This window comes from Capsicum annuum, chromosome 10 (assembly GCF_002878395.1).
Source record: "Capsicum annuum cultivar UCD-10X-F1 chromosome 10, UCD10Xv1.1, whole genome shotgun sequence".
NCBI classification, from domain to species: domain Eukaryota; kingdom Viridiplantae; phylum Streptophyta; class Magnoliopsida; order Solanales; family Solanaceae; genus Capsicum; species Capsicum annuum.
In genome coordinates, this window is record NC_061120.1 from 18,530,419 (window position 1) to 18,541,663 (window position 11,245).

Genomic DNA, 11,245 nt, shown 5'->3' on the forward strand with positions numbered 1-11,245 from the left:
TCTAATGTACACAGCCTTAACTTGCTGTTTTGAAAGTTGAAATAAAGAATTACCAAAAAAACAAAGAGACATTCTTCTTTAAATAGATTGAAAAAAAAAAAAAAACAGATATTCTTTTTTAAACAGATTGAAAAAGGAAAGTAAGAAACAAATGAAAACGGGAGGAGGATAAAAACGAGTGGAAGCAAAGTCATCATAAATGAATCTTCATATCTCATGTACTATACTATGTTTAATGTTATGGGTAGTCACGTTCTTCTCTCACATGCAATAATGCTTAGGTCACGTTAAAGTTTAAGTCCTTTTGTTGTAAGTTGAGACCAGTAAGAGAGTTAGCTTCATCATCTGTCAACATAAACTTTCCCCATTCTGTACTAGAAACCGATCAAATTGTAGTATCTTTAGCTCATCTTTAATCCAATTCCTGTTCTCCACTTACAATAGAAACAGAAAAGTATGGAGCTTTGTGGACCTCACATATTCTTTTTTGTTTTATAATCGCGGTATCCGAGCCAGCATGTCTTGACTAGTTCCACAAGGTACCTACAACTTCCCACTAGCACATGTTCCGAGTAACTCGATCTGTGCTTTGGTACAACTTCCCACTAGCACATGTTCCGAGTAACTCGATCTGTCCTTCAAAGCTTGGATAGATAGGACGAAATCACCTAGTGTTATTTCCTCCACTACGATTTAAACCTGAGACCTCACTATTTTCAACCTACTACATTAACCAATAGGCCAGACTCTCCGGAGCGTGGTCCTCACATATTCTCTCCCTTCTCATTCACTTTTATTGTTGAATTTCACTTTATTCATCTACTCTTATATTCTTGTGCTCCTCACTTTAGTTTCCCTCAACTTGTTTCATTTTCCCCCTGAAAGAGATGGAAAATAGCAAATGGGAAGGGAAGAGAAACATGATGGAAGCAGATATGGAAGAGCAGGACGACGAGGAAGACGAAGATTTTGTAGAGGATACCAAAAGGAAGAGGGTCTTAACTCGCTCCGGAAGGAAGGTATCCATGGGAGAGGGGCCAAGGCAGCCTTCCTGTCAAGTTGAGGACTGCACCGCAGATATGGTGGATGCTAAGGCATACCATCGCCGTCACAAGGTCTGTGAATTTCATGCAAAGGCTCCGGCAGTACCTATTGGTGGACTCCTACAACGTTTCTGTCAGCAATGCAGCAGGTTCAGAAACTTGATCTTTCTATATACACTTGAGTTTAATTTCTATATACATTGATCAGATCATCTAAAAGATAATTAAAAGTAACTGACCATACTAATTATTTGGAAAAAAGACAGGCAAACCGCTACATGGGTTAAATTACAGTGTGTCGGAGTATAAAATTCAAATTCTACAAATTTCTAGTTTGTATGATGTCTTTGTGTCGTCTTATGATGATAGTAGGCAAAATGCAGTTATATGATAGTTTAGAGCACACACAAACAGCCACTAGGCATACAAACAAGCATTTCAACTCTGTCGCTCGGATGCTTCATAATATCTCGTTAGGCGTGTGTCAGATCCTCCAAAAGTAGCATACGTTTAGAGGATCCGACACAGGTGTGACAAACTATTGGAGAGTCCGACCAACATATTTCAATTAACCATCGACCACAAAAGAACAAAAATTTTAGCTAGAGGCCTATTATATCTACATCAAAGATCATTACCTTCAACAAGAACAAAACCATTGTGGCACAAAGATGCAAGGCTGATAATCCTTCTCCCACATTTAAGCAAACATAGTTTCCGGGTGAAAAGCAAATCCATTGATATTCTTGTATTATGCTGTTTAAAATTATGTAAATACCTTCATGAAAAGCACAAAGTCTATGGTTGAGAAGGCAAATAGCCTCCAGATCACATAACATGGAACGAAGGCCAAATCACAATTATTTGACTGTTACTTCTTTTATATGAATTTCATTGCGGTCAGTGCTGCTTCAAATAGGCAAAGGCAATGTAAATCAATAATACTAGCATGGTGAACAAGCTATTTATAGAATCTCAAATGGGGATTCTTTGTCTTCCCCTGCTTTCATTCGGCAGGCAGGACGTCTTTGACTGGAGATACTGATAGGATAAACATCTGAAACTCTTCCGAGTCACTGGTAAGATTGATCACAACTGATAGTGGCATATTCTCAAAATGTGCCGGCATTTCCTATAAAGACAGAGATGAAGTATTACTACTATGGAGAACAGATAATTTCTCTAGTTTCACTACTCTTAAAAGGGGCCGTCGCCCAATTTTCTATTCCAAAGGCAGGAGGTACTTTTGATTCAACTAGTATTGGGGTATCCAAACGAAGATTCCCTCATTTCCCAAAATAATCTCTATTGTCTTTCATCAATTATAAAACTCTACACACCCCACATCAATTTTGCTGATACTGTAGTCCACTGCTTTCCGGTTGCTGCCATGTGACCAGGAGGTGGAAACAGCCTCTTCCAGAAAAGCAGGGTAAGGCTGGTTACAATAGACCCTTGTGGTCAGGCCCTTCCTCAAACCCCGCTCATAGCGGGAGCTTTTAGTGCACCGGGCGGCTCTTTTTTCTTTCCAGTTGCAAAGTCTAGGGATAGGTAAAATATAAGCACTGGAAACTCATTATGGTCTGAGAGCTGACATATCAACAGTAAAAACTGGCATTAATTAACACAGAAATACGCAGGCATAGAACTTTTCTCCCTGCACCATTTCCCTTAGTGACTAGAAAGGAGCCAACCAGAATATACTTGAGGTGTTTTTTTCTTGATCTATTTTGTTCCGAGAATGTGGAATCTTGGTTCTCTTGCATCCCTATCAGAACAACTTACGCAAAATTTATTTGTTTTATATTATAAATTCATGTGAGCAGATTTCATCAGTTGGCGGAGTTCGATGATACAAAAAGGAGTTGCAGGAGACGTTTGGCAGGTCACAATGAACGCCGCCGTAAAAGTGCACATGACTCTCCAGGAGAAGGGTCAAGTTGAAAGGGCATCAGTACAATTGAGAGAAATCACCTACTTGTGGACTGTTTCCTCACCTACTTGTGGACTGATGGAAACAGAAATTCCCTTTGAAACAATAGATACAGATTTACCATGCTCGCTCTCTTCTGTCAGTTGCCAAATTTCCTTTTTTAACAACTATTATCATCTTCAGGTATGCATTGAGTAGTAATTTCATTTCGCTGAAATGAAAATAGTATGTAAAAAATGTGTTGTTAACTGTGTCTGTTAGTACTTCGATAATTCGAAGATTGAAAATATAATTATCCTGTGTTTCATATGGATGCTGCTTGAAAACTTCCCAATGACATGCCATCTCACACTCCAAAGTTTCTTTTATTTTTCTAATTACCATCACTTTCCTGCCAAAGCTAGAGTCTAGTTTAAAAGTGGTCCACCTCATGCAACAAACAGCACTCAATGAGCATCATAAACATAAACAGTGTGAGAGAAAAAGTAAAACTGACCTTCTTAAATGTAGGCATCAGTTAGTTTTCGATCGAACTGAAGCATATATATGTATGCAAAAACTATCTTTTTCTTAGAATAATCACCAATATTGCAGCTAAATAGTCAATAATGACTCGCAATAAAGCCTAAGAACATTCCACTTCAATTAACTTGTTTGATACAAGCTGAGGTACTAACCTTTGGTCCTTTGAAAAGTTAAAAAGGTAAAAAAAACAAAATGAGAGGACCACAAAGCACAAATTAAAGATACTCGGATTATCTCATTAAGTAAATAAAATGCTTTTGTGTTAAATTAGTAGCACGACAGAGGGCATGATCAAAAGAAACATGCAGACCTTGCGACGAGCCTCTAAAGCTTTAAGCCAGAAGGCAACCAGAAAAAATGCTGGCAATAATCAAGATTTCTTACTAGTTCAAATCACGCTTGATTCCCAACAGTTTGGCAGACAGTTCCCACGTAACAATTGCAGCTGCATTAGCAGGAAACGCTCTCACAATTGTAGGACCTAGACCCGTATAGCATCCTCTAAGACCAGATCTCGCATAAATCTACCATAATAAACTGAATCAGGCATTTCATCTATTATTTCAAGTTCCAAATACTAGAGATTATGGTAACTACCGATTGTAAAATGCGAAACGGATTTCTCGTCTGGTTTTTCTCTGGGGTAGTTTGAATTATAGTTTTTGCTACATCCAACGGCAGAACTGCTGTCCAGCACTGAAAGAAAAGATGAACTGAATTAATTGTGTATAAAACATCCACATGGAAAGTTTACAAACAATACAGAACCACACAAGGAAAAGAATGAGAAGTCATAAAGAATATGAATTCCAACCAAGAGTACTCACTGCTATACCGCCAAGACCGCCACTCATTATTCCAACTCCAACATCAGTCAATTGGCTAGACTCAAAGGAAGCATCTTTAAGTTGCAGATGCAAGTGATAACGCACATATTCATATGTACTAAAGAAGACAGCATTTCCAATAGATTCTCTTAATAAGGTTGTGAAGCCTCCTCGAAATATGCCTGTGATCTGGAGAGGATCTTTGTCAGCTTAAACACACACCAGAAGCCAAATTTGCAGCGATCAATAAATTTCTCACCCCTTCATATTTTACAGTTTTAAGGGCACACTCAAGAGGACCACCATATCTACTGGAGCTTAGTACCACAGAATCAGCACCCTGAACTTGCATCCTACACTGGCATCATAGACAATTAAGGATGATACTTCCAAGTAATTCTACAGCAGGATGTCATGAACCTCACGTCACTTACCTTCACCAGTTCTGATGGACATAGAATGAAGCTGATAATAGCTCCTCCAAAGGCAGCTGAAGGAACTATTGCTGGAGGCTGGGGCTTACCTCCATCTGACCCACCCTTCAAAGCAATCACAAAATGTTCAGCATTGATAACAAATTACTGAGATATGGTCACAAATTTGCCACAGTTACAAGATACTGCTAATGATTGTGAAAGTAGTTGCCTTTCAACATAAGTCACAGACAATCTTTGAATTGAATCACACAGCAAAATCATTGCTCGACGAATATTGAACGAACCTGCAGCAATAGTTTTGTTTGGGAGTAAATGCCAAATACAAGTGAGCTCTCAAAGGCCATGCCAATGAATGAAGATGTAGCTCCTCGATAGAGCCCCTTGACCTGCCACAGAAAATCTATATCAGTTAAGGTCCTTCAGAGCCTTGAATCCCAATTCCACACAAGGAGGAAAGACTTTCCCCCAAAAAAGAAAAAGAAAGGAAGATAATTGCAGTATATGAAAAAAAAAAAAAAAGAAAAAAAAAAAAAAAAAATCTCACTTCTTGTGATGTGCTCAATTAGAAAGGGTATAAGATAAGGCTAACCAGAAATTTATCTCACTTTCTTTGAAGAAACAGAAACTAGGTTTTCAAATGCAAAAGGAACAGGATTTGGCGGGCAAAACAATTTTACTTGACAAACAGTCAAGAAGGCACAATTTGGCACTTATGTAAAGAGCCTCAAGTGAGCTCTGTTGCATACTTCTTCAGTAACCAGAAACTTTAGATTGATTTTCAAGGGAATAAGCAGATACAATTATACGCTCGTGAAAATGTTCATGAATATAAACATGTGCAAGTAAAGACATATCACATTTAGTATGAGAAAAGGAAGCTTATCAAAAATGGGAATGGATTTGAAATAATGGAATCATGCAACCCCTTGGAGTTTCAATATCAGTATTAAGTATCTCACATCGGAAAAGAGATGGGTAATTGGTCTCCTTATATGGACATGGGTAATCCTCCCCTCATGAGCTAGCTTTTGAGGTTAAGTTAGGCCCAAGATCCATTCTTTACATGGTATCAGAGTCAGGTCCATCCCAAATCTTTGTTCACCGACGTTGGACTCCCATATTATATTGTCCACGCCTAAGTTGCTTGGACTCGGGTGCGGGTATCCGAGACGGGTGCGAATTCGAGAGTCGGATTCGTCAAAATATAAATTTTAAGATTCGGGGGTGCGAATCCGAGTGTGGATACGAGTGCGGGGATTCGTCTAAAAAAAATTAAATATTATAAATATAGAGTCATAAAGATATTCTAAAAATTTTTAGTTAATTTGCTATTTTTAATTATTTTTGTCTTCTGATTTTGCTTTTCAATTAGGAATAGTATTTGTCTTAAAAACTTTTTCCAAAATTATAACTCACGTTTATTTACTAAAAATAAAAAATAAATATAATTAAGAAGTTAAATTCAATACTGTCAAAGAAAAATACACTCACCGACAGACAGTGCTGGCAACAGATTATTATTAATTAATTATTAATAGTAAAGGAACTAATTATTAATTAAAAATAGTAGAAAGAAAAGACAAAAGTTTCAAAACACACTTTGACTTGAAAAAAATAACCCGTCACTGTGTAAACACGACTGCGTGGATGATAGAGTACGACGATGATTTCCGATACCCTGAGGTAGTACGACGTCTGCGCCGATGATTTCCGGCAACGTTGATGATGATTTTCGGCGACGTCGATGATGATTTCCGGCGATGTCGACGATGATTTCCGGCGACAGCACATAGACAATGCCGTCTCTATTCCGGTGGTCGTTGGTCGGGACTTTTTCAGGTAAGTTTACGGTTAATTATTCAATGTTTCCAGTTAAATTTCTCTTTATTTCGGTCAACGTCTCCGAAATCGGTTGACCAAATCGGAGACGGTGGAAGCACCCGTCCCCACCTTAGTCTCGTGTCGAGACGGGTTCAGCGGCAAAACAGCCGAGTTCGAGCAACATAGGACTCCACGCTCCAGTTAACGAGGCCTGGGCGTGCGGGGGAATGTTAAGTATCCCACATCGGAAAAGGGATGGGTAATTGGTCTCCTTACATGGATTTGGGCAGTCCTCTCCTCAGGAGCTAGCTTTTGAGGTTGAGTTAGACCCAAGATCAATTCTTTACAATCAGCAACGCAATCTCCTAGTAAGGTAAAGAGGTTACACGATCCGCCACTAAATAACATTGCAACAAAAAGAACAGGAAAATTGGATTTTAGAAGAAGTGAGAGACATACTCCTTCAGTTTTTAATATTCTAGCAGCACAATGCAATCCATTCTTGTACTGTATTCCACGAGCTTCTGTATTGTGTTTCTGGAGCTTCACCTGACAAATACATTTCACTTAAATCGATAGGTATATCCACATGAAGTCACAAGAACCTCAGCACCTGAACAAGTACACCATATATGTCAAATTACTAACACCTCAAGACATAAAATTCTACCATCTACCATAGATGACACTGATCTGCTTCAGCCAATACCTTACCCTATTTCCCAGAACCTTTAGACAGAGGCAGATACAACCTTATAGCAGCGGTTCATCTCAACCCGGTATTTTTCATGCAGAGTATACATTTATGTGTAAAACTTTACTGAAACTGCAACAATTAGTATGTCTGACCCATAACTTTTAAAATACAATAGGCTCAATGCTAAGAATTTGACTGCATTGAGTTTAAATCCTAGATTCACCTCAGCCTTTAGTAAGATTTTCCAATAGCAACAACAACAACAACATACCCAGTATATTCCCACATAGTGGGGTCTGGGGAGGGTAAAATGTACGCAGTCCATACCACTACCCCCGACAGGGGTAGAGAGGCTGTTTCCGACAGACCCCCGGCTCAGGACCAAGGACTGTAGACCAACAGGCAAGCAAAATGATAAAAATAACATAGCACCAACATCCACAAAAATAAAGTATAATTAACCAAAAGGCAAGCATTATGTTAAAGTAACAAAGAATCAACATTCACAAACAAGACGTATAGTTAACCCACCAAGGACCCTCCGTCCCCTAAACCTAGAGCTACCAACCAAGCTACCCTTAACCCTTCCATCTACAGACTACAACTCGACCTCACTCCTTAGCCCTCTAGCTTAATACTCTTCTTCCAAACCTTCCTATCGAGGGTCATGTCCTCAGTAAGCTGTAACTGTTCCATGTCATGTCTAATCACTCCTCTCCAGTACAACTTAGGTCTACCCCTACCCCGCTTGAAACCCTCCAAGGCCAACCTCTCACACCTACGAACTGGGTCATCCGTGCCTCTTCTCATGACATGGCCAAACCATCTCAACCTCACTTCCCGCAACTTATCGTCTACCGAGACCACTCCCACCTTCTCCCGAATAGTCTCATTCCTGACCCTGTCAGCCCTCATAAATCCACACATCCAATGCAACATTCTCATTTCCGCCACCTTCAACCTTTGGACGTGAGAACTCTTAACCGGCCAGCACTCAGCCCCATATAACATGGCCGGCCGGACCGCAGCTCTATAAAATTTACCTTTAAGCTTAAGAGGCACCTTCTTATCGCACAAAATTCCCGAGGCAAGCCTCCATTTCATCCAACCTGCCCCAATACGATGGGAGACATCCTCATCAACCCCACCACTCCCCTGTATCATACACCCAAGATACCTAAAACTATCTCTCTTACAAACACCCTGTGACTCCAACTTCACCACTACCTCGTCTTCTTGCCTTGCATCACTAAACTTGCACTCCAAGTACTCTATTTTGGTCCTACTCAACCTGAATCCTTTAGATTCCAGGGTCTGTCTCCAAATCTCCAGCTTATTATTAACACCTCGGCGAGACTCATCAATTAAAACTACATCATCTGCAAAAAGCATACACCAAAGAACCTCCCCTTGTATATCACGCGTTAACATATGCATCACCAAGGCGAATAAAAATGGACTAAGAGTCGAACCCTGGTGCAACCCTGTCAAGACCGAAAAATGCTCGGAGTCCCCTCCCACCGTCCTTACCCGGATCTTCGCCCCCTCATACATGTCCTTAATCGACCGAATGTACGCCACAGGGATCCCTCTCGCCTCCAAGCATCTCCATAGAACCTCCCTAGAGAACTTGTCATAAGCTTTTTCCAAGTCAATAAACACCATGTGCAAATCCCTCTTCCTCTCTCTATACTGTTCTACCAGCCTCCTCACTAGGTGAATTGCCTCAATCATTGAGCGACCAGGCATAAATCCAAATTGATTCTCCGAAATAGGCACTATCTTTCTCAACCTCCGTTCCACCACCCTCTCCCAAATCTTCATCGTGTGACTCAACAACTTAATACCACGGTAGTTGTTGCAACTCTGAACGTCACCTTTGTTCTAATATAAAGGAATCATCGTGCCCCATCTCCACGCCTCGGGCATCTCCAATAGCGAGGATGAAAAAATTACGGCAGGAAAAGAGAGAAACTATAAAATCAACTACTCCCTCCCGTTTTAATTTGTTTGTCTTTCTATCCTTTTTAGTAAGTTTCAAAAAGAATGTTTATTTACTTTTTTGGCAACTCTTTATTCCAACTTTTCACATGATATATTTAAGACTACAAGAATAAAGGGCATTCTGGTACATCATACATAACTTTAGTTTAACGCCACAAGATTCAAAAGTTCTTTTTTCTTAAACTCTGCGCCAAGTCAAAACCAGACAAACATTAAAACGAAGGGAGTTTTTTTGTTAACTGTGGTATCCGAGATAGCTTGAGGGCACCTCGACCCAGGGATATCTGGCACCTCCCACTAACAATAGGTACTAGGTAACTCCGTCCACCAAGTTAGAACAGATGTGAAGAAACCAGCGAGGTGTTTTTGTCTTTGCTGGGATTTGAAACCGAGATCTCATGATTCTCAACCCATTTTATTGACCACTAAGCCACACCCTCAGGGGCCGTTTGGATAAATTTATACCATCAATCAAATAGAATATAAATGAAATCCCAAACTTAAATCCTGGGATATCCCACCTTATCACATCCAGCTGGGGAGTATAATATCAGAAATATAATCATGGATAATTTAGTCCGTATACCAAACGACCCCTTAGGTGTTTAAAAACAAACCTTTTTTGACTAATAGGCTAAAAGAACTTCTCGACAAATCTAGAGTTAAAATTGTGCTGCACCTAGACAACCCAGATGCATAAAGGGCAGCCCTGTGCACTAAAGCTCCCCCTATGTGCAGGGTCTAAAGAAGGGCCCGACCACAAGAATCTATTGTACGCAGCCTTACCTTACATTTCTGTCGGAGTCTGTTTACAAGCTAAATGGTTAATTTGTATAATTTTACAAATATGAAAGCTAAATGTTTAATCCAAGATAAGGATTAAATTCAATTGCATTAATTCGTAGTATATGCAGATGGGCATTTCTATTAAGTCTTCAAGTAAAATCATCACAAAGCAGTTTGAAATTAAAGCTTCTGAACAGTAGGACCAAAATTGTTTTGCATTTAGATATGTATATTCAGAAAACAGCAAAACCCACTGGCATAATTTGTTCAATTGAAAAGGGTTAAATTCCAATTGCATTAATTCTCGAAGCATAATGCAAATGGGGTGTTTGTATAAAAGCTTGGAGTAAATAGTAGTAAACTGACCTTAACGGTATCAAAAGGGTGACCAGTAACCACCATAGCAATACCGGCCGTTAGACCCGCTACATAATCTTTGTACCCTGAATTTCCTTCCATTTTCTCTAGTTGTGCTTGGGTTTTCAAAGGGTTTTAGCTCTCACTTCCCACTTCAAGGAATTATTATGAAAAAGTACCATAAATATGGAAAATTTTAATACGGGTGAGACACTCAACAATAGCTGTGCAAGGGTTTTTCACTTTTGACATGTGTTCTTTTGTTCTTGTGGGACCATTATATTCCTCTTCCTTCGTTTTCTCACATTTTCTTTTATTTCTTATTTTCTTTCTTACTTTTTCTCTAACGTTATTTTTTTATTTTATATTTCAATCTTCCCCACTTATTTATACTTTTAACTTTTATTTGTGTTTAGCTAAGAAAAGTATAAAAAAATTTAAAAAAAAAAAAATTTAAAGTAAATAATAATATTTAAAAATTGAAGTTATGTTTAATCATAAATATGAATTGCAAGTGTTTTTAAACTTTTAGGAATAATTTAAATAAGAAATAATTTTTAATATTTTTTAAATTTCATTTTTTTTTTTGAAATATTTTCACAAAATCAAATATACAAAAATCGTGAATTTTCACTAAGGGATCGTTTGGTAAAAGGGATAAGAAAAATAGTTTCGAGATAAAGTTTAGGATTAATTTTATTTCATATTTGGTATAAGGTATTACTTAATTCCGAAATTATTTTATTCCACCATTTGTGCTAAAATGATAGGATTGCTATCTCACGGAGAGAAAGGAATAAAATAATTCCATTAAA

General features: G+C 38.7%; 2 protein-coding genes across 4 annotated transcripts; one reads left to right on the top strand and one right to left on the bottom strand.

Annotated features, from left to right (window-relative positions):
• Window positions 1-266: 266 nt before the first annotated feature.
• On the top strand, window positions 267-3,285 carry LOC107845602 (squamosa promoter-binding protein 1). The gene is made up of 3 exons (XM_016690025.2): window positions 267-539; window positions 886-1,192; window positions 2,870-3,285. The coding sequence occupies exons 2-3, from the start codon at window positions 888-890 to the stop codon at window positions 2,985-2,987; spliced, it is 423 nt and encodes a 140-aa protein (XP_016545511.1). The 5' UTR covers window positions 267-539; window positions 886-887; the 3' UTR covers window positions 2,988-3,285.
• LOC107845601 (mitochondrial arginine transporter BAC1) lies at window positions 1,758-10,680 on the bottom strand. 3 transcript variants are annotated; one of them, XM_047398539.1, is made up of 9 exons: window positions 10,440-10,677; window positions 7,046-7,135; window positions 5,050-5,151; window positions 4,763-4,867; window positions 4,588-4,686; window positions 4,329-4,517; window positions 4,099-4,197; window positions 3,886-4,025; window positions 1,758-2,175 (listed from the first exon to the last, which is right to left on the bottom strand). In XM_047398539.1, coding segments are annotated over exons 1-9 (918 nt in total). In that variant the 5' UTR covers window positions 10,533-10,677; the 3' UTR covers window positions 1,758-2,174. The 3 variants fall into 3 exon arrangements, with proteins under 3 accessions (XP_047254495.1, XP_016545507.1, XP_016545509.1); XM_016690021.2 differs by lacking the exon at window positions 1,758-2,175 and having other exon boundaries at window positions 3,596-4,025; XM_016690023.2 differs by lacking the exons at window positions 1,758-2,175; window positions 7,046-7,135 and having other exon boundaries at window positions 3,596-4,025; window positions 10,440-10,680.
• Window positions 10,681-11,245: the final 565 nt, after the last annotated feature.